At 37.2% G+C, this 25,622-nt stretch overlaps 2 protein-coding genes across 12 annotated transcripts in view; both read left to right on the top strand.

Annotated features, from left to right (window-relative positions):
* Positions 1 to 6,428, top strand: part of LOC117317097 (nmrA-like family domain-containing protein 1) — a 38,063-nt gene extending 31,635 nt beyond the window's left edge. For 6 of the 10 annotated variants that reach the window (XM_033871890.1, XM_033871894.1, XM_033871891.1 and 3 more), the window contains 4 exons: positions 7 to 18; positions 1,834 to 1,929; positions 4,672 to 4,865; positions 5,263 to 6,428. In XM_033871890.1, coding sequence (XP_033727781.1) covers positions 7 to 18; positions 1,834 to 1,929; positions 4,672 to 4,865; positions 5,263 to 5,478 — 518 coding nt within the window. In that variant the 3' untranslated portion in view covers positions 5,479 to 6,428. The remainder of the gene's footprint in view (positions 1 to 6; positions 19 to 1,833; positions 1,930 to 4,671; positions 4,866 to 5,262) is intronic. The other 4 variants (XM_033871892.1, XM_033871889.1, XM_033871893.1 and 1 more) reach the window with 1 other exon arrangement.
* Positions 6,429 to 23,927: 17,499 nt separating this feature from the next.
* The window catches only part of LOC117316104, an 84,515-nt gene continuing 82,820 nt past the window's right edge, over positions 23,928 to 25,622 (top strand). For both annotated transcript variants that reach the window (XM_033870595.1, XM_033870593.1), the window contains exons 1-2: positions 23,928 to 24,009; positions 24,540 to 24,779. In XM_033870595.1, the coding sequence (XP_033726486.1) occupies positions 24,695 to 24,779 (85 nt within the window). In that variant the 5' untranslated portion in view covers positions 23,928 to 24,009; positions 24,540 to 24,694. The remainder of the gene's footprint in view (positions 24,010 to 24,539; positions 24,780 to 25,622) is intronic.

Genomic DNA, 25,622 nt, shown 5'->3' with positions numbered 1-25,622 from the left:
TTTCAGACAAAGCCCTCGGTGAGTAGGTGCTTGGGGTCTAACACCTTGTTATGCATGCATCATTTCGTTTATTATTGACAGTGTTATGTTCCCTTGTTATAAAGATTAATCACGATTGAAATAGAATTCCCATCCAACTTCCTCTGTCGCTAAATGATGTGTTATGGAGTGATGAGTCCAACCCCCCCCCCCCCTCCCCCCCCCTTCCCAACCTCCCCCCCCCCCCCCGACTCCATCCCCACCCTGTAACTCCTTCTCCCCCACCCCCACCCTTTAAATCCCTCCCTAACCCCAGCCTGTAACTCCTCCCTTACCTCCACCCTGTAACTCCCTCTCCCCATCCCCAAACCTTTTAAATCCCTCCAACCCCACCCTGTAACTCCCTCCCCACCCACCCTTTAAAATACCTCCCAACCCCATCCGATAACTCAGCTCCCTCCCACCCCCAACCTCCAACCATCCTATAACTTCCCTCCCCCCACCCCACCCTGTAGATCATACCTTAACCTCCACCCTGGTAACTCCCTCTCTCCCCCACCCCACCCTTTAAATCCCTCCCCAACCCCACCCTGTAACTCCCTCCCCAACCCCACCCTGTAACTCCCTCTCCCCCACCCCACCCTTTAAATCCCTCCCCAACCCCATCCTGTAACTCCCTCCCCCCACCTCCACCCTGTAACTCCCTCCCCACCCCCACCCTTTAAATCCCTCCCCAACCCCACCCTGTAACTCCCTCCCTTACCTCCACCCTGTAACTCCCTCTCCCCCACCCCACCCTTTAAATCCCTCCCCAACCCCACCCTGTAACTCCCTCCCCCCACCTCCACCCTTTAAATCCCTCCCCAACCCCACCCTGTAACTCCCTCTCCCCCACCCCACCCTTTAAATCCCTCCCCAACCCCATCCTATAACTCCCTCCCCCCACCTCCACCTTGTTACACTAAATCTTCTTCACATTTGTCAAAGATTCAATCTCATCACAATCCTTGCACTAATTAAAAAAGAAAAATATGGTAGATCATGTGATCAGAGAATAAAATCCAGGTCGTGAGACCCTCTATACAGGACACCTTCCCAATGGTTCAATAACTGTACACATAAGCCTGCTTGATTTTTCCCACTTATCACTTTTAACTATCCACATGTGTGACAGTTATTACTACCGAGTGTATAAAGTATGCTTATACATGAGCATGCAGTGTGCCATATGTGCAAATCATGTGATTAACATGTGAAATGTGGTATTTTTTCATGTGACTGTCACGATTTGGGATTTTGATTTTCCCTCACTGGTTAGTAATTTTCCTGACTAACATATCGTTTTGTTATATGATGTGTTTCGGGTTGGGAATGGTGGTTCTACACTTTGTCTATAATCCATGTGATCATTGCTAAAACATTGGATTGGTGTAGGTGTACCTACCCAATATATGTGTACACACATCCAACACAACCCATATTGTGGCTATATTTTTGCAACCTGACAACATACAAATTTTGAGTTGTCTCCCTTGCATTTCCACCATTTTGTTATATATGGTTTCTATACTGTTGATAAATGCATTGTTTGGAATATTTGAGCTAATATTTCTAAAGGTTGTCTGATGTCAAATATGACTTCTAGTTCTGGTTAATAGTGATTACTATCATGGTTATTACAGATTACTATGGTTACCAGAAATACTAGCTACTGTGGTGACCAATGCTTGCTATAGTTACCAATACTTCTATATATCACCATGGTTACTACTGGTAGCTCTCCTGACATTTCACAGAGACTCACAGTAAAAAACTGTTACTCCCATTAATATAATTTTCCTTTTCATCTTTCAGGTCTTAACTACACAATTCTCCGCCTACCATTCTGGTATGAAAATTTCTATACTGTCTTCAAGCCATACAAATTAAAGTATGGAGTGTACGCTTTAGGTATGTATTTCTGGTTATTGTAGGGTGGTGAGGAGGGAGAGGTGTAGAGGTTGGAGAGGGGGAAATGTAGGGGTGGGGAAGGAGAGGTGAGGTGTGGGGGGGTTGAAGGGGTGGGGAGGGAGGTGTGTGTGTGTGTGGGGGGGGGGGGGGGTGGAGAGGGAGAAATGTAGGGTGGGGAAGGAGAGGTGTGTGGGGGCGGGGGGGGGGGGGGGGAGAGTTGAAGGGGGTGGGGGAGGGACGGTGTGTGTGGGGGGGGGAAAGAAAATGTTAGGGGTGGGGAAGGAGAGTTGAAGGGGTGAGGTGTGTGTGGGGGGAGAGAGGGGGGATTGAGGAGGGTGAGGTGTGTGGGGGGAGAGGTGTGGGGGAGAGGGAGAGGTGGGGGGGGGGGGGGGGGAGAGATGTGTGGGGTGGGGAGGGGGTGTAGAGGTTGGAGAGGGGGAAGGTAGGGTGGGGGAGATGAGGGGAGGAGGGAAGGTGTGGGGTGGAGGAGGGGGAGTGTGGGTGAGAGGTGTGGGGTGGGGAGGGAGAGGAGTGTGTTGTGGGGGGGGGGGGAGTTGAAGGGTGGGAGGAGAGGGGTTGGAAGGGAGGTGGGGGAGAGGAGAGGGGAGGGGACGGAGAGTGTGGGTGGGGGGTGTGAGGTGGGAGGGAAGGTAGGGGTGGAGAGGCAGAGTTGAAGGGGTGAGGAGGGAGAGGTGGGGGGGGGGAGAGGGGGGTGGAGAGGGAGAGGAGTGGGGGTGGGGAGGGAGAGTTGAAGGGGTGGGAGGGAGGATGAGGGGGGAAGGGGGGAGGAGAGGTGGTGGGGGTGGAAGGGAGGGTGTGGGGGGAGGGAGAGGTGGGTGGAGAGGGAGAGGTGGGGTGGAGAGGGAGAGGTGGGGTGGAGAGGGAGAGGAGTGGGGGTGGAGAGGGAGATGGGGGGTTTAGGGGAGAGTGTAGGGTTGAGAGGGAGAGGTGTGGGGTGGAGAGGGAGAGGTGGGGGGGAGAGGGGAGGTTGGGGGTGGGAGGGAGGAGGGAGAGGGGTGGAGAGGGAGATGTGGGTGGGGAGGTAGGTGAGGGGGAGGTTGTGGGGGTGGAGAGGGGGGTGAGGGTGAGGTGGGGTGGAGGGAGAGGTGTGGGGGAGGGGGGGGTTGGGGTAGAAGGGAGAGAGTGTGGGTGGGGGGAGGTGTGGGGTGGGAGGGAGAGGTGTGTTGGAGAGGGAGAGGAGTGGGGTGGGAGGGAGATATGTTGGGGTTGAGAGGGAGAGGTGTGGGGTTGAGAGGGAGAGGTGTGGGGTGGAGAGGGAGAGGGGGGGGGGGGGAGGGGGAGGGGTGGGGGGGGGGGGGGGGGAGGGGTGGTGAGAGGAGGGTAGGGGGGTGGGGGGAGGGGAGGTGTGGGGTGAAGAGAGTGGGGTGGGAGGGGTGTGGGGTGTGAGGGGAGAGTGTTGTGGGTGAGAGAGGAGAGGGTGGGGTGGAAGGAGAGGTGTGGGTGGGAGAGGTAGAGGGTGGGGTGGGAGGGGAGAGGGGTAGGTGGGGTTGAGAGGGAGAGAGTGTGGGGTGAGAGGGAGAGGTGTGGGGTGGAAGGAGAGGTTTAGGGGTGACAGGAGAGGTGTGGGGTGAGAGGGAGAGGTGGTGTGGAGAGGGTTGGAGGGAGGGAGAGGTGAGGGGTGGAAGGGAGAGTAGGGTGTGCGGGTGGGTGAGAGGGAGAGGAGTAGGGGTGAGGAGGGAGAGGTGTTGGGGTTGAGAGGGAGAGGTGTTGGGGTTGAGAGGAGAGGAGTAGGGGTTGAGAGGGAGAGGTGTGGGGTGGAGAGGGAGAGGAGTGGGGTGGAGAGGAGAGGAGTAGGGGTGGAGAGGGAGAGGTGTGGGGGTGGAGAGGGAGAGGAGTGGGGGTGGGGAGGGAGAGGAGTGGGGGTGGGGAGGGAGAGGAGTAGGGGTGGAGAAGGAGAGGAGTGGGGGTGGGGAGGGAGAGGAGTGGGGTGGATAGGAGAGGTGTGGGGGTGGACAGGGAGAGGTGTGGGGGTGGAGAGGGAGAGGTTTAGGGGTGGAGTGTGAGAGGTGTGGGTTTGAGAGGGAGAGGTGTGGGGTGGAGAGGGAGAGGTGTAGGGGTGGAGAGGGAGAGGTGTGGGGTGGAAAGGAGAGGTGTGGTGGAGAGGGAGAGGTGTAGGGTGGAGGGAGAGGTGTGGGGGTGGAGAGGGAGAGGTGTGGGGTGGACAGGGAGAGGATGTAGGGGTGGAGAGGGAGAGGAATGGGGGTGGACAGGGAGAGGTGTAGGGGATGGAGAGGGAGAGGATTGGGGTGGAGAGGGAGAGGTGTGGGGGTGGGGAGGGAGAGGTGTAGGGGTGGAGAGGGAGAGGTGTAGGGGTGGGAGGGAGAGGTGTAAGGCTATTAATTTTTCAAATTCTGATAAAAAAATGGAATATCTGGTAATTTGAACATTGGTCATGGATGGTCAGTATCAGGTTTCTAACAAATTAAATAGATTTCATATTATAAAGTCCAAGTGTAAGATTCTGTTTATCATACAACTTATTTAATGTATTTATGAGAATATAGATTAAATACTTCCAAATTTAATTTTATGTAAACCATGCAAATTTCGACTTGAACAGTATATTTTTCCTAACAGAGATAATTGTGTGATGTCATAATTACTGTTACATCCTGAATTATTAATACACATCTTGTGACATGACACAGCTATATGACTATGGTAGAACAGGTATTTGATGGTTATATTGTGATTTGGATGTCTATTTTTGATTGGTTGCAGCACTGCCTATGGAAGATGGTATACTGGACTGTATGGCTGTTGAAGATGTCGGGGAGTGTGTTTATGACATACTCTGTAAGCCTAAACTTTTTTATGGCAAGACTTTGGGCCTGTGTGCAGATCGACTGAGCATGACGAATATCGTGGACACCTTCAATAAACACTTTGATACAATGAAATTTAAGGATCCTAAGGTATGTAGTTAGCTATATATCTCAATGTTATTATAATCAAAGTTTACTTCTTATTTCTTGTGAGAAGTACTTATCCATAGTAAAAAAGAGCAGGTCCCTTGTGCCTTTTGTTTTATGCATATAAAGAGAATAAGATAAGGACTTACTGTATTAGACCTAATAAGTGCCCCTGCCACTTTAAGTCCACAACCACTTACCTCACTGATCTGCCAATATATCTTTTGACCTAAGAATCTTGTCAATCATGGTTTTATTAAGTACACCCCTTATGTAAGCTCACAGTGTGCTTCTTAGGTTGAACATGGTATTGAATTTCTTTATGTTACATATTCGTTTTGACAGCTTTATTACTGGGTCCATCACATGAAGTTACCACTGAAAATATTTCCCGTTTCAGATAAAGATTCGGGATTATGAGAATTTCAAGTTTGCGGGTTCAAAGGACCTAGCTGCCATGTTTGAGTTTTATCGTGACGGCACCTCGGTTGTGAGGGATATAAAAGTAACAAAGAAACTTAACTCTCGAACCAAATCACTGGATAAATGGCTGGATGAGAACAAAGACTATGTAGAAGGCGCAATACGAGAGGATGAGGAGGATGCACAAACTTGAATGGAAGGCTTACTTTGTGTGAAAGGGCACTTTATTTCAGCAGACACAAGTGGGATGATAGTCACTGAGCCTGTGATTAGACACCAGTTTGTCATTAATGATTATGGCTAAAGTCACATTGATGTCTCCGTTTGTGTTGCCAGAAGTATATCATATAGGGGTAGCCATGTCGCTACTTCAGCTTCACCGGCCGTGGGTTTCATTATCGGCCTTATCGAACACTTGTTGAAAGTAACTTTAATTGATTAATAACATCTCTAAAATCCCTTTGACTGGTGAAGAACCTATCCTGCCCATTCCATCCATGACATTTGATATCCTACAATCCACCAGGAAGCTTTACTGTCCAAAGCATTGGAAAAGCACTGTGATAAGCTACTTTAACTAAAGAGTTATAACTATGCACATCAAATGTGATAAAAAAGTATTTATATGTTTTTACTCCGATGATGGAAACAGTTTTAGTTGATTAATTATGTCCGTCCATCATGTAAGGGAGATTTTGTTGATAACACAAATTCCCATCTATACTAATACATTTTGTTTACTTGCATTTGAACTAATAATACAGAACTATGTGTAGAAATTTAGATTAATTTACAGTCTGTTTACATTGTTGTTGTTGATGTCAATGAATCTCCGTTATACATCCTAATTACTAATTGTTTGTTTTTTTGTAAATAATAAACTTAAAGTCCTAGTCAGTAATGATTATCCTGGAACTTACGTGCTTTATTCTCAAGAACATTGCATTCCCAGTCCCCCACCAATATCATAATGTCACCTATTGCCCCATCTAAAAAAGTTATATAGAAACAGGTTCTAAGTCAGTAAGTTGTGTGTTTACAGCTCCGTAACACACAACTGTAACAAACGGCTGGCTGATCCAGACTTTTATATTAAGATGATGTTAACATGCTGATGTAAATAAAATCTAAGGTACAAACATATCCATTCTCTGTTTTATTTTAATTTAATTCTTCAAGTGAATATGAAGACCAATGTATATTCCCTAGACAATTTGTTGCCAGCTGCATTCATACAGTATAACTATGTCATCAATGTATGTTACCCAACATACAGTATAACTATGTCATCAATGTATGTTACCCTACATACAGTATAACTATGTCATCAATGTATGTTACCCTACATACAGTATAACTATGTCATCTATGTATGTTACCCTACGTACAGTATAACTATGTCATCAATGTATGTTACCCTACATACAGTATAACTATATCATCAATGTATGTTACCCTACATACAGTATAACTATGTCATCAATATATGTTACCCTACATACAGTATAACTATATCATCAATGTATGTTACCCTACATACAGTATAACTATGTCATCAATATATGTTACCCTACATACAGTATAACTATGTCATCAATGTATGTTACCCTACATACAGTATCACTATATCATCAATGTATGTTACCCTACATACAGTATAACTATATCACCAATGTATGTTACCCTACATACAGTATAACTATGTCATCAATGTATGTTACCCTACATACAGTATAACTATGTCATCAATGTATGTTACCCTACATATACAGTATAACTATATCATCAATGTATGGTACCCTACATACAGTATAACTATCGTTAATGTATGTTACCCTACCCTACATACAGTATAACTATGTCATCAATGTATGTTACCCTACATACAGTATAACTATATCATCAATGTATGTTACCCTACATACAGTATAACTATATCACCAATGTATGTTACCCTACATACAGTATAACTATGTCATCAATGTATGTTACCCTACATACAGTATAACTATATCATCAATGTATGTTACCCTACATACAGTATAACTGTCATCAATGTATGTTACCCTACATACAGTATAACTATGTCATCAATGTATGTTACCCTACATACATTATACATTTAACTATGTCATCAATGTATGTTACCCTACATACAGTATAACTATGTCATCAATGTATGTTACCCTACATACAGTATAACTATATCATCAATGTATGTTACCCTACATACAGTATAACTATATCACCAATGTATGTTACCCTACATACAGTATAACTATGTCATCAATGTATGTTACCCTACATACAGTATAACTATGTCATCAATGTATGTTACCCTACATATACAGTATAACTATATCATCAATGTATGGTACCCTACATACAGTATAACTATCGTTAATGTATGTTACCCTACCCTACATACAGTATAACTATGTCATCAATGTATGTTACCCTACATACAGTATAACTATATCATCAATGTATGTTACCCTACATACAGTATAACTATATCACCAATGTATGTTACCCTACATACAGTATAACTATGTCATCAATGTATGTTACCCTACATACAGTATAACTATATCATCAATGTATGTTACCCTACATACAGTATAACTGTCATCAATGTATGTTACCCTACATACAGTATAACTATGTCATCAATGTATGTTACCCTACATACATTATACATTTAACTATGTCATCAATGTATGTTACCCTACATACAGTATAACTATGTCATCAATGTATGTTACCCTACATACAGTATAACTATATCATCAATGTATGTTACCCTACATACAGTATAACTATATCACCAATGTATGTTACCCTACATACAGTATAACTATGTCATCAATGTATGTTACCCTACATACAGTATAACTATGTCATCAATGTATGTTACCCTACATACAGTATAACTATATCATCAATGTATGGTACCCTACATACAGTATAACTATCGTTAATGTATGTTACCCTACCCTACATACAGTATAACTATGTCATCAATGTATGTTACCCTACATACAGTATAACTATATCATCAATGTATGTTACCCTACATACAGTATAACTATATCACCAATGTATGTTACCCTACATACAGTATAACTATGTCATCAATGTATGTTACCCTACATACAGTATAACTATGTCATCAATGTATGTTACCCTACATACAGTATAACTATGTCATCAATGTATGTTACCCTACATATACAGTATAACTATATCATCAATGTATGGTACCCTACATACAGTATAACTATCGTTAATGTATGTTACCCTACCCTACATACAGTATAACTATGTCATCAATGTATGTTACCCTACATACAGTATAACTATATCATCAATGTATGTTACCCTACATACAGTATAACTATATCACCAATGTATGTTACCCTACATACAGTATAACTATGTCATCAATGTATGTTACCCTACATACAGTATAACTATATCATCAATGTATGTTACCCTACATACAGTATAACTGTCATCAATGTATGTTACCCTACATACAGTATAACTATGTCATCAATGTATGTTACCCTACATACATTATACATTTAACTATGTCATCAATGTATGTTACCCTACATACAGTATAACTATGTCATCAATGTATGTTACCCTACATACAGTATAACTATATCATCAATGTATGTTACCCTACATACAGTATAACTATATCACCAATGTATGTTACCCTACATACAGTATAACTATGTCATCAATGTATGTTACCCTACATACAGTATAACTATGTCATCAATGTATGTTACCCTACATACAGTATAACTATATCATCAATGTATGTTACCCTACATACAGTATAACTATCATTAATGTATGTTACCCTACATACAGTATAACTATGTCATCAATGTATGTTACCCTACATACAGTATAACTATATCATCAATGTATGTTACCCTACATACAGTATAACTATATCATCAATGTATGTTACCCTACATACAGTATAACTATGTCATCAATGTATGTTACCCTACATACAGTATAACTATATCATCAATGTATGTTACCCTACATACAGTATAACTATTCATCAATGTATGTTACCCTACATACAGTATAACTATGTCATCAATGTATGTTACCCTACATACAGTATAACTACGTCATCAATGTATGTTACCCTACATACAGTATAACTACGTCATCAATGTATGTTACCCTACATACAGTATAACTATATCATCAATGTATGTTACCCTACATACAGTATAACTATATCATCAATGTATGTTACCCTACATACAGTATAACTATGTCATCAATGTATGTTACCCTACATACAGTATAACTATGTCATCAATGTATGTTACCCTACATACAGTATAACTATATCATCAATGTATGTTACCCTACATACAGTATAACTATATCATCAATGTATGTTACCCTACATACAGTATAACTATATCACCAATGTATGTTACCCTACATACAGTATAACTATATCATCAATGTATGTTACCCTACATACAGTATAACTATATCATCAATGTATGTTACCCTACATACAGTATAACTATGTCATCAATGTATGTTACCCTACATACAGTATAACTATATCATCAATGTATGTTACCCTACATACAGTATAACTGTCATCAATGTATGTTACCCTACATACAGTATAACTATGTCATCAATGTATGTTACCCTACATACATTATACATTTAACTATGTCATCAATGTATGTTACTGTCCATACAGTATAACTATAACTATGTCATCAATGTATGTTACCCTACATACAGTATAACTATATCATCAATGTATGTTACCCTACATACAGTATAACTATGTCATCAATGTATGTTACCCTACATACAGTATAACTATATCATCAATGAATGTTACCCTACATACAGTATACCTATGTCATCAATGTATGTTACCCTACATACAGTATAACTATGTCATCAATATATGTTACCCTACATACAGTATAACTATATCATCAATGTATGTTACCCTACGTACAGTATAACTATGTCATCAATGTATGTTACCCTACATACAGTATAACTATATCATCAATGTATGTTACCCTACATACAGTATAACTATGTCATCAATATATGTTACCCTACATACAGTATAACTATGTAATCAATGTATGTTACCCTACATACAGTATAACTATGTCATCTATGTATGTTACCCTACATACAGTATAACTATGTCATCAATGTATGTTACCCTACATACAGTATAACTATATCATCAATGTATGTTACCCTACATACAGTATAACTATGTCATCAATGTATGTTACCCTACATACAGTATAACTATGTCATCAATGTATGTTACCCTACATACAGTATAACTATATCATCAATGTATGTTACCCTACATACAGTATAACTATAGTCATCAATGTATGTTACCCTACATACAGTATAACTATATCATCAATGTATGTTACCCTACATACAGTATAACTATGTCATCAATGTATGTTACCCTACATACAGTATAACTATGTCATCAATGTATGTTACCCTACATACAGTATAACTATATCATCAATGTATGTTACCCTACATACAGTATAACTATATCATCAATGTATGTTACCCTACATACAGTATAACTATATCATCAATGTATGTTACCCTACATACAGTATAACTATATCATCAATGTATGTTACCCTACATACAGTATAACTATATCATCAATGTATGTTACCCTACATACAGTAAAACTATATCATCAATGTATGTTACCCTACATACAGTATAACTATATCATCAATGTATGTTACCCTACATACAGTATAACTATATCATCAATGTATGTTACCTACATACAGTATAACTATGTCATCAATGTATGGTACCCTACATACAGTAAAACTATATCATCAATGTATGTGACCCTACATACAGTATAACTATGTCATCAATGTATGTTACCCTACATACAGTATAACTATGTCATCAATGTATGTTACCCTACATACAGTATAACTATGTCATCAATGTATGTTACCCTACATACAGTATAACTATATCATCAATGTATGTTATCCTACATACAGTATAACTATATAATCAATATATGTTACCCTACATACAGTAAAACTATATCATCAATGTATGTTCCTTACATACGGTATAACTATGTCATCAATGTATGTTACCCTACATACAGTAAAACTATATCATCAATGTATGTTACCCTACATACAGTATAACTATATCATCAATGCATGTTACCCTACATACAGTATAACTATATCATCAATGTATGTTACCCTACATACAGTATAACTGTCATCAATGTATGTTACCCTACATACAGTATAACTGTCATCAATGTATGTTACCCTACATACAGTAAAACTATATCATCAATGTATGTTACCCTACAGTATAACTATATCATCAATATATGTTACCCTACATACAGTATAACTATATCATCAATGTATGGTACCCTACATACAGTAAAACTATATCATCAATGTATGTTACCCTACATACAGTATAACTATATCATCAATGCATGTTACCCTACATACAGTATAACTATATCATCAATGTATGTTCCTTACATACGGTATAACTATGTCATCAATGTATGGTACCCTACATACAGTAAAACTATATCATCAATGTATGTGACCCTACATACAGTATAACTATATCATCAATGTATGGTACCCTACATACAGTAAAACTATATCATCAATGTATGTTCCTTACATACGGTATAACTATGTCATCAATGTATGTTACCCTACATACAGTAAAACTATATCATCAATGTATGTTACCCTACATACAGTATAACTATATCATCAATGCATGTTACCCTACATACAGTATAACTATATCATCAATGTATGTTACCCTACATACAGTATAACTGTCATCAATGTATGTTACCCTACATACAGTATAACTGTCATCAATGTATGTTACCCTACATACAGTATAACTATATCATCAATGTATGTTCCTTACATACGGTATAACTATGTCATCAATGTATGTTACCCTACCCTACATATACAGTATAACTATATCATCAATGTTTGTTACCCTACATACAGTATAACTATATCATCAATGTATGCTACCCTACATACGGTATAACTATGTCATCAATGTATGTTACCCTACCCTACATATACAGTATAACTATATCATCAATGTATGTTACCCTACATACAGTATAACTATATCATCAATGTATGCTACCCTACATACGGTATAACTATGTCATCAATGTATGTTACCCTACCCTACATACAGTATAACTATATCATCAATGTATGTTACCCTACATACAGTATAACTATATAATCAATATATGTTACCCTACATACAGTAAAACTATATCATCAATGTATGTTACCCTACATACAATATAACTATGTCATCAATGTATGTTACCCTACATACAGTATAACTATGTCATCAATGTATGTTACCCTACATACAATATAACTATGTCATCAATGTATGTTACCCTACATACAATATAACTATATAATCAATGTATGTTACCCTACATACAGTATAACTATATCATCAATGTATGTTACCCTACAGTATAACTATATCATCAATGTATGTTACCCTACATACATTATAACTATATCATTAATGTATATTACCCTACAATCAGTATAACTGTCATCAATGTATGTTACCCTACATACAGTATAACTATATCACCAATGTATGTTACCGTCCATACAGTATAACTATATCATCAATGTATGTTACCCTACATATACAGTATAACTATATCATCAATGTATGTCACCCTACATACAGTATAACTATGCCATCAATGTATGTTACCCTACCCTACGTACACTATAGCTATATCATCAATGTATGTTACCCTACATTATAACTATATCATCAATGTTTGTTACCCTACATACAGTATAACTATATCATCAATGTATGTTACCCTACATACAGTATAACTATATCATCAATGTATGGTACCCTACATACAGTATAACTATATCATCAATGTATGTTACCCTACATACAGTATAACTATATCATCAATGTATGTTACCCTACATACAGTATAACTATATCATCAATGTATGTTTCCGTACATACAGTATAACTATGTCATCAATGTATGTTACCCTACATACAGTATAACTATATCATCAATGTATGTTACCCTACATACAGTATAACTATATCATCAATGTATGTTACCCTACATACAGTATAACTATAGTCATCAATGTATGTTACCCTACATACAGTATAACTATATCATCAATGTATGTTACCCTACATACAGTATAACTATATCATCAATGTATGTTACCCTACATACAGTATAACTATATCATCAATGTATGTTACCCTACATACAGTATAACTATCATCAATGTATGTTACCCTACATACAGTATAACTATATCATCAATGTATGTTACCCTACATACAGTATAACTATATCATCAATGTATGTTACCCTACATACAGTATAACTATGTCATCAATGTATGTTACCCTACATACAGTATAACTATATCATCAATGTATGTTACCCTACATACAGTATAACTATGTCATCAATGTATGTTACCCTACATACAGTATAACTATATCATCAATGTATGTTACCCTACATACAGTATAACTATATCATTAATGTATGTTACCCTACATACAGTATAACTATATCATCAATGTATGTTACCCTACATACAGTATAACTATATCATCAATGTATGTTACCCTACATACAGTATAACTATATCATCAATGTATGTTACCCTACATACAGTATAACTATATCATCAATGTATGTTACCCTACATACAGTATAACTATATCATCAATGTATGTTACCCTACATACAGTATAACTATATCATCAATGTATGTTACCCTACATACAGTATAACTATATCATCAATGTATGTTACCCTACATACAGTATAACTATATCATCAATGTATGTTACCCTACATACAGTATAACTATATCATCAATGTATGTTACCCTACATACAGTATAACTATATCATCAATGTATGTTACCCTACATACAGTATAACTATAGTCATCAATGTATGTTACCCTACATACAGTATAACTATATCATCAATGTATGTTACCCTACATACAGTATAACTATGCCATCAATGTATGTTACCCTACATACAGTATAACTGTCATCAATGTATGTTACCCTACATACAGTATAACTATATCATCAATGTATGTTACCCTACATACAGTATAACTATGTCATCAATGTATGTTACCCTACATACAGTATAACTATATCATCAATGTATGTTACCCTACATACAGTATAACTATGTCATCAATGTATGTTACCCTACATACAGTATAACTATATCATCAATGTATGTTTACCCTACATACAGTATAACTATGTCATCAATGTATGTTACCCTACATACAGTATAACTATATCATCAATGTATGTTACCCTACATACAGTATAACTATATCATCAATGTATGTTACCCTACATACAGTATAACTATGTCATCAATGTATGTTACCCTACATACAGTATAACTATGTCATCAATGTATGTTACCCTACATACAGTATAACTATATCATCAATGTATGTTACCCTAGATACAGTATAACTATATCATCAATGTATGTTACCCTACATACAGTATAACTATGTCATCAATGTATGTTACCCTACATACAGTATAACTGTCATTAATGTATGTTACCCTACATACAGTATAACTATGCCATCAATGTATGTTACCCTACATACAGTATAACTGTCATTAATGTATGTTACCCTACATACAGTATAACTGTCATCAATGTATGTTACCCTACATACAGTATAACTATATCATCAATGTATGTTACCCTACATACAGTATAACTATGTCATCAATGTATGTTACCCTACATACAGTATAACTACATCATGAATGTATGTTACCCTACATACAGTATAACTATGTCATCAATGTATGTTACCCTACATACAGTATAACTATGTCATCAATGTATGTTACCCTACATACAGTATAACTATGTCATCAATGTATGTTACCCTACATATAAAGTATAACTATATCATCAATGTATGTTACCCTACATACAGTATAACTATCGTTAATGTATGTTACCCTACCCTACATACAGTATAACTATGTCATCAATGTATGTTACCCTACATACAGTATAACTATGTCATCAATGTATGTTACCCTACATACAGTATAACTATATCATCAATGTATGTTACCCTACATACAGTATAACTATATCATCAATGTATGTTACCCTACATACAGTATAACTATATCATCAATGTATGTTACCCTACATACAGTATAACTATATCATCAATGTATGTTACCCTACATACAGTATAACTATGTCATCAATGTATGTTACCCTACATACAGTATAACTATGTCATCAATGTATGTTACCCTACATACAGTATAACTATATCATCAATGTATGTTACCCTACATACAGTATAACTATGTCATCAATGTATGTTACCCTACATACAGTATAACTATGTCATCAATGTATGTTACCCTACATACAGTATAACTATGTCATCAATGTATGTTACCCTACATACAGTATAACTATATCATCAATGTATGTTACCCTATATACAGTATAACTATGTCATCAATGTATGTTACCCTACATACAGTATAACTATATCATCAATGTATGTTACCCTACATACAGTATAACTATATCATCAATGTATGTTACCCTACATACAGTATAACTATATCATCAATGTATGTTACCCTACATACAGTATAACTATGTCATCAATGTATGTTACCCTACATACAGTATAACTATATCATCAATGTATGTTACCCTACATACAGTATAACTATATCATCAATGTATGTTACCCTACATACAGTATAACTATAGTCATCAATGTATGTTACCCTACATACAGTATAACTATATCATCAATGTATGTTACCCTACATACAGTATAACTATATCATCAATGTATGTTACCCTACATACAGTATAACTATGTCATCAATGTATGTTACCCTACATACAGTATAACTATATCATCAATGTATGTTACCCTACATACAGTATAACTATATCATCAATGTATGTTACCCTACATACAGTATAACTATATCATCAATGTATGTTACCCTACATACAGTATAACTATATCATCAATGTATGTTACCCTACATACAGTATAACTACGTCATCAATGTATGTTACCCTACATACAGTATAACTATATCATCAATGTATGTTACCCTACATACAGTATAACTATGTCATCAATGTATGTTACCCTACATACAGTATAACTATGTCATCAATGTATGTTACCCTACATACAGTATAACTATATCATCAATGTATGTTACCCTACATACAGTATAACTATGTCATCAATGTATGTTACCCTACATACAGTATAACTATGTCATCAATGTATGTTACCCTACATACAGTATAACTATATCATCAATGTATGTTACCCTACATACAGTATAACTATGTCATCAATGTATGTTACCCTACATACAGTATAACTATATCATCAATGTATGTTACCCTACATACAGTATAACTATATCATCAATGTATGTTACCCTACATACAGTATAACTATGCCATCAATGTATGTTACCCTACATACAGTATAACTATATCATCAATGTATGTTACCCTACATACAGTATAACTATATCATCAATGTATGTTACCCTACATACAGTATAACTATATCATCAATGTATGTTACCCTACATACAGTATAACTATATCATCAATGTATGTTACCCTACATACAGTATAACTATGCCATCAATGTATGTTACCCTACATACAGTATAACTATATCATCAATGTATGTTACCCTACATACAGTATAACTATATCATCAATGTATGTTACCCTACATACAGTATAACTATGTCATCAATGTATGTTACCCTACATACAGTATAACTATATCATCAATGTATGTTACCCTACATACAGTATAACTATATCATCAATGTATGTTACCCTACATACAGTATAACTATGTCATCAATGTATGTTACCCTACCCTACATACAGTATAACTATATCATCAATGTATGTTACCCTACATACAGTATAACTATGTCATCAATGTATGTTACCCTACATACAGTATAACTATGTCATCAATGTATGTTACCCTACATACAGTATAACTATGTCATCAATGTATGTTACCCTACATACAGTATAACTATATCATCAATGTATGTTACCCTACATACAGTAACTACGTCATCAATGTATGTTACCCTACATACAGTATAACTATATCATCAATGTATGTTACCCTACATACAGTATAACTATGTCATCAATGTATGTTACCCTACATACAGTATAACTATATCATCAATGTATGTTACCCTACATACAGTATAACTACGTCATCAATGTATGTTACCCTACATACAGTATAACTATAGTCATCAATGTATGTTACCCTACATACAGTATAACTATATCATCAATGTATGTTACCCTACATACAGTATAACTATATCATCAATGTATGTTACCCTACATACAGTATAACTACGTCATCAATGTATGTTACCCTACATACAGTATAACTATATCATCAATGTATGTTACCCTACATACAGTATAACTATATCATCAATGTATGTTACCCTACATACAGTATAACTATATCATCAATGTATGTTACCCTACATACAGTATAACTATATCATCAATGTATGTTACCCTACATACAGTATAACTATATCATCAATGTATGTTACCCTACATACAGTATAACTATATCATCAATGTATGTTACCCTACATACAGTATAACTATATCATCAATGTATGTTACCCTACATACAGTATAACTATATCATCAATGTATGTTACCCTACATACAGTATAACTATGTCATCAATGTATGTTACCCTACATACAGTATAACTATATCATCAATGTATGTTACCCTACATACAGTATAACTATATCATCAATGTATGTTACCCTACATACAGTATAACTATATCATCAATGTATGTTACCCTACATACAGTATAACTATATCATCAATGTATGTTACCCTACATACAGTATAACTATATCATCAATGTATGTCACCCTACATACAGTATAACTATATCATCAATGTATGTTTCCGTACATACAGTATAACTATGTCATCAATGTATGTTACCCTACCCTACATAGAGTATAACTATATCATTAATGTATGTTACCCTACATACAGTATAAATATGTCATCAATGTATGTTACCCTACATACAGTATAACTATATCATCAATATATGTTACCCTACATACAGTATAACTATTTCATCAATGTATGATACCCTATACACAGTATAACTATATCATCAATGTATGTTACCCTACATATACAGTATAACTATATCATCAATGTATGTTACCCTACATACAGTATAACTATGTCATCAATGTATGTTACCCTACATACAGTATAACTATATCATCAATATATGTTACCCTACATACAGTATAACTATTTCATCAATGTATGTTACCCTACATACAGTATAACTATATCATCAATATATGTTACCCTACATACAGCATAACTATATCATCAATGTATGTTACCCTACATACAGTATAACTATGTCATCAATGTATGTTACCCTACATACAGTCAGAGACATACATGTATATACAGAGAGATTAGTAACATCGCTATTTCCCCGTACACATAGTGGCTCCCTTTATTCGTGACCACTCAAGCATATCCCTTATCGAGAGCGCCCTGTCTCCTATCAAACACACGCGAGCGCAGGTAAATCGGGCTATGCGCATGTGTGTATCGTAGTATTGGAACTTATTCGACATGTTCTGGTTAATCCGACCAAAACATCGTCATTTTAAATACACACAGAAAGGACATCGTTTTATTTTGGCCACTACAAAAGTTACCACATTCACCAAAAACTATCAAACTTATGGGATATAGTCTTATTGATCATGCATATTGTTGTCATTTATCCGTATTTTCGAAAATCCATTGGGTCCTATTCGACATGTCCAAGTTTGTAATTAAGCCGCCATTACGTCCGACCAAAAAATCGTCAATTTTAAACGCACCCAAAAAGCACATCGTTTTATTTAGGCCACTACAAAAGTTACCACATTAACCAAAAACTATCATACTTATGGGATATAGTCTTATCGATCATGCACATTGTTGCCATTTATCCGTATTTTCTAAAATCCATTGGGTCCTATTCGACATGTCCAAGTTTTGTAATGCCCCCATCACACTTAGACAAAGACCACGAAGACCGCACTGCGTCCTTAAAATTTCGAGAAACGCAACGGGGTCGTGGCAAAAATGGAGAATTTTGCAGTTGTCACGTTCATATTACGCCCTCATTACGTCCTTGCTGGGTTCTTACTACGTCCTACACGTTTCCACTAAGACCTTATCTCGCGCATGTTCGCGCGTGCACCACGCTCTGTGTGTTCTTAATACGCTCTTACTACGTCCAAAAAGATCTTTCTACGCTTGCATTACGTAATTACTACGTTCTCTCTGCGTTTGCCCGTTCCCTATAAATACAACTTGACTTGTTTCTTTTTTCCATTCCCCTGCAATATTCACAATAGGCCGTGGTGGGAGAGGCAGAGGTAAAATGCTAAAAAAATCCACCACCAGTTGCCAGCGTTGTTGCATCCGAAGCAAGCAACGATGATGACGAAGAACCGCATTTTTCGACTGGTACAGGTAGGGCAGAGATAGAGGGCCATGACAGTGGCGACGAAACAGAATTTGAATTGAGTATTTATACAGCCGATCCTCTGGACGTGGTTTTGACGTGGTCGTAACCTGTGACAGACGTGTCGTAAACTTAATGAGCACCGTAAGAACGTACTGGAAACCTAACGTGGTCATCAACAACGTGGTATTGGCGTACCTTGGTCATTGTACAAGCGTAGAGAGGTCGCAATAGGAACTACATTGACGTAGCAAGAACGCACTGACAACGCAATGAGAACGTAATACAATCCTTTCCATCAGCGCTACGCTTCCACTGCGTCAACGAAGTTCTCATTGGGTTTTGGTTACGTCATTACCCCGTCAATACCGCTGGTACTGCGTCCCTGTTACGTTCTTGCTACGTCCTGATTGGACCACGTCCTCGCTACGCTTTTTTTGAACATGCTCAAAGTTTGTTCACGTCCTCCAGGTCCATGAAGACCATAACACGTCCTAATCGGTTTCTATTGAGTCTTTACTACGTTGTACAAGTTCTTTCTGCGTTCGCATTGCGTTCTTCAATTTTTTCGAGGACGTGGTTGGACGTAGTGGAAACGTGACCTAGTGTGATGGGGGTATAAGCAGCCATTACGTCCGACCAAAACATCGTCAATTTTAAACGCACACAAAAAGCACATTGTTTTATCTAGGCCACTACAAAAGTTACCACATTAACCAAAAACTATCATACTTATGGAATGTGGTCTTGATTATCATGCACATTGTTGTCATTTATCCGTATTCTCGAAAACCCCATAGGGACTTTTCGAAAATTGGAGATTCCCGCCGATCTTTCCTGCGTTGTGCTTGACTTTCATACTCAAAATACAAACACTTGGACAGCAAATTGTGATATATTTCATATTGATGACACTTCTGCACTTTGATATTAATAAAATTAAAGCACATAATTGGATCTTGGTGATGATTTCAAATAGAAATTATCGATGATTATGTGTCTGGTTTTCAAGTTTTCTCCAATATGGCGTCTAGTGAAGACTGAACCGAGCGACCGCAAAGGATTGTGGGAAGGTCAGGGGCCACTATGTAAACACAAGGGCAAATAGAGAGCTGCCAATCTCTCTGTATATATGTCTCTGATACAGTATAACTATGTCATCAATGTATGTTACCCTACATACAGTATAACTATATCATCAATGTATGTTACCCTACATACAGTATAACTATATCATCAATGTATGTTACCCTACATACAGTATAACTATATCATCAATGTATGTTACCCTACATACAGTATAACTATGTCATCAATGTATGTTACCCTACATACAGTATAACTATATCATCAATGTATGTTACCCTACATACAGTATAACTATATCATCAATGTATGTTACCCTACATACAGTATAACTATATCATCAATGTATGTTACCCTACATACAGTATAACTATGTCATCAATGTATGTCACTGATATTTCATCTACTTAGTCAATTAATAGAGGATTCGGTACTCGAACAGATATGTATTTTATAATATACAATTTAGTATAATACATATACTTTGAAAACTTTTACCCGTTTAATACCAAGACAATAGCTGTGTGTTAATTGCATAAATAACCACATCTCCCAACCTAAGCATTGGCCTTATTTAACAAATATGGAGCTTCCATCACATCTCTGGTAACTCCGCCTTAGTCGGTCCCAAGCCCGCGTTGAGAAAGGAGGAGGGGAGCACCAACTGACAACATCTAACAGTCATCCCGAACTAATGTTCTAACCTATGAACTAATGTTCTAACCTGGAGCCGCGAGTAGAGGTTGTAACCTAAATCGAGACTTTAAACCAGTGACATACATACATATATATTACATCACATTTTAATGCACACACTTACACGTACGTACATGACAAAGGGAAAATCCTTCAAACATATTATAGGTCTTACACCTCAGAGCCCAGGTGTGGAAGTGAAGGTACGTATAAAGAAATGTAAGACTAAGCAAGATTCTCTGGTAAGTATTGTCCAATGAGAATAGTCCAAGACAGTCACGTGTCAATACATGAATATGATTGAGATTAGTAACATGATAACGTTACAATCAACCAACCATCCTGTGTCACGATTTAAAAAGCACGGCCATTCTGTCCTGAGCCAAAAGTACAGTTAAGTTTTAGGACACTGACCATATATTCTATTTACCGCGAGGCAGTCATTAAAAATAAGCATTCCTAAGTGAAACGGTATCAATAATGTTCCAAATATGTTCGCCTTTTGAACGTTGTTTCACTTGGAAGTTGGTCAGTCAAATTGACGCACGTGCTTAGATTCTAAAATACAGGTACCTGTAAAAATTAAAACTTTAGACTTTACAAAAGCCTAAGTGTCCCATTCTCATCGGTGTTAAAACAACACACGGGAAAGAATGAACTTATCGCAATAGGCCTATTCACTCAGTTTTTTTTAAATATAAAATAACTCTATTTCGATAATATGCTTAGTCCACGATTTATAGGCGTGCAAATCGCGTAATGTATTGGTGCACGCTCGATCTAAAATCATTCAACAGAGGCGATTGTAAGCAACTCCTTTTATGGTAGGAAAGCCAGGTGTGTATCTGACCGTGAAAAGTTAGAGTTCCGGGAAAATTACTGTACTTGAAAGGCGCGAACTCGTATAAAAACGCCGGCTGAACGCGCTGTTCCCTTATTGCTGGTGTCAGGGAGTGTAGACAGAATGGAAGCATCAGAGGACGACGCTATTTCTGTAACTTTGATGAACTGTGAATAATTCTGGATATGTTTTAGACAATATTTAAGTACTGGATTAGTTAAGTGGATTCCCTATGTTTGAAAAAGGTATATATTTTATTCAATTTCAGCTTTTCTTGGAGATTTTCGTAAAACCAACTTGTTCTTTTCATCTGCATGCTTGAAAAAACGGTTATAGCAAGTTGATCTACGTTAACTTGTAAGAGTTACGTCCCTTCATTTTGAGAGTAAATCTAGTTGGCTCTCAGTGATTTTTAATGAGCAGGTGGGTAAGAAATAGTGTACATGTATATAGTTTATGATTATAAATCTATTGAGAAGAAGACATTTTACCAGTATTTGTGATTATTTTTGGTATAATCACATACTTAATATACACATTTTTTGTACACACAATACACGGGACCGATTCAATAGACTTAGCACGTTTATAATGGGGGGGGGGGGGGGGGGGGGGTGAGGATGAGGAAATTTTTATAGCCTTAAAACGACTGTGCCCCCCCCCCCTCGAAAGATTGCAGAATGTTTGCTATAATCATTACATTTTTCGAAATTTTGGCCCCCAGACCCCTCGCCAAAAAAAAAAAAAATCCTGGATCCGCGCCTGTAATTATGTTACCGATGTTATTGTAAATATATATTTAGATAAAAAAACATATGACAATATGCATTCTGCCACATATCAATCGTGGATTGGATATTTGTGCCCAATCTCTGTGCGCCAAATAATAATGAATGTTTCATTCCTCGTACAATGTATGATGGATCTGTATCTAAGGGTCGCATTTTTGTTATTATCTATAATTAAAATTCATTTTCATAAGAAAAAATGATACAAGTGATACAACACATTTTACATGATTCTACGATGACATAATTTCTTGCAAAAAAAATCATAAGACTATATTGAATCTAATCGATAAAAGATGAAATATCCCAATTTTAAAAGTGTGTATGCACCTTAAATCTAGAAATCATGGTATGCGACCTAAATAGTACAGGTGAAGAGTTATCGAACTTGTCATAGCTCTCCTAAATTGCGATTCTCTGCAAAAGGAAAGTAAGCAGACGGGAAGAGATCACGATATAATCTAACACACGAGCTTATTGATTCAGGTTTGTATTAAATACATAACAGAAAAAATACACCAATTTGCCTCAAGGATATTTACGAAGAAAATATTTGTAGACACGCCACAGAATTGAAAAATGACGTCGCTCAGTCATTTGGTAGAATACTTTCCCTCTTCAGCAACACGAGGTCATTGATGAACAGCAGGTCACATTAACTTTTCCCCCAGATATGATTTCCTTAATATTTTTTTCGGGGGATGTTACTTAATAAAATAAGTTACAATAAAATAAGACATATCATATATTTTGTCAGATAAGTTTGTGAGAACACCATTTGTGATGAAGCAACTGTACAAATATTTGCTCATATAATGATTTTCATTAGTAATTCCACCAACTGCAAATTTGTTACAATTAAAAGGTTAATGTATTGTAGCATGGTTTTCAACATTTCCAGTTTTTGTGTAGTTACATCTTCTTTGTTAGATAACAAAGGAAGCAGGTGATAAATGGTCAGTGGGTGTCTTGTGTTGAGTGATATGTAAATTCTAATGTTAATTGCACGGTTTCAGATTTGAAAATTGGAAGTTTGGTTTTCAAAGAGGATTTACTCCAACAGGACCATTTAAGGTGTTATAGATATAAAAGATCCTTGTAAGCTGGGCATACATACAAGCCTCCTCCAATAGTGCTCCTTTAGGCCTGGCCCCCCTGGGGTACCGCCAGAATGGACGACATAGTCAGTGTAAAGAGCATGCTCAGGGCAGTGCTGATGAGCTGCAAGGAAGGTGTGGCAGCCCACATCTTACAGAGTAAGTATAACCTTTTCCTTGGGTTTTGTATAAGGATGCATTGTTATTGCTCCGATAAGATATCTACTATCTAGACACTATTCCTTGCATTTTTATAAACATATTTTTTAGGTTTTAACATAGGGATTTAAGATACAACCATGTATACCTGAAGGGTCAGGATGACCTATAGTCATCGTGCTTTGTCCGTTGTTGTCTGCCGTGCCCCATTCGCCGTGCATAAACATTTCACATTTCAAACTTCTTTTCAAGTTCCACTCGTGGGAATGAGCTGAAACTTGCATTGAATGATTTTGAGATGGTCCTGACCAAGTGTTGTTATTTTTCAGGTTGGTCCAAAATCCAAGATGGCTGCCTTGTCAGCCATCTCAAGGCAGCCATCTTGAAAAACACATTTTAAACTACTTCTCTAGTTCCACTGGAGCTTTAGAGCTGGAAATTGGTGAGAATGTTAAGGAAGGGAGGCCAACAAGGTGCTATTTTTCAGCCTTTTAAAAAATGACATGGCAGCGCTAGCCACGGTGGCAATTTTGTAAGATGATTGTGCAATCATGGTTTTTCTTGAATAACACTTATTTCAATCTTCTTTTCAAGCTCCACCTCTTGGATTCAGCTCTAACTTACCTGGAGTGATCCAGAGATTGTCCTGACCAAGTTTTGTTATTTTTCTGGGCGATCCGAAATCCAAGATATATAGCCACCATGGCCAACAGTGCCACTATACCTGTTTAGAGTCAGATCACTATTAAGGCCCATGGACTCAGTTTCATTAAACACAATCGTATGTTGTAAAAAACAATCCCTTGGGGTCTTTTCATACCACTATGGAATATGGATTTCGTT

The sequence above is a fragment of the Pecten maximus genome, chromosome 18 (genome assembly GCF_902652985.1).
Source record: "Pecten maximus chromosome 18, xPecMax1.1, whole genome shotgun sequence".
Classification (NCBI taxonomy): Eukaryota; Metazoa; Mollusca; class Bivalvia; order Pectinida; family Pectinidae; genus Pecten; species Pecten maximus.
This window is presented reverse-complemented; position numbering and strand designations above follow the sequence as displayed.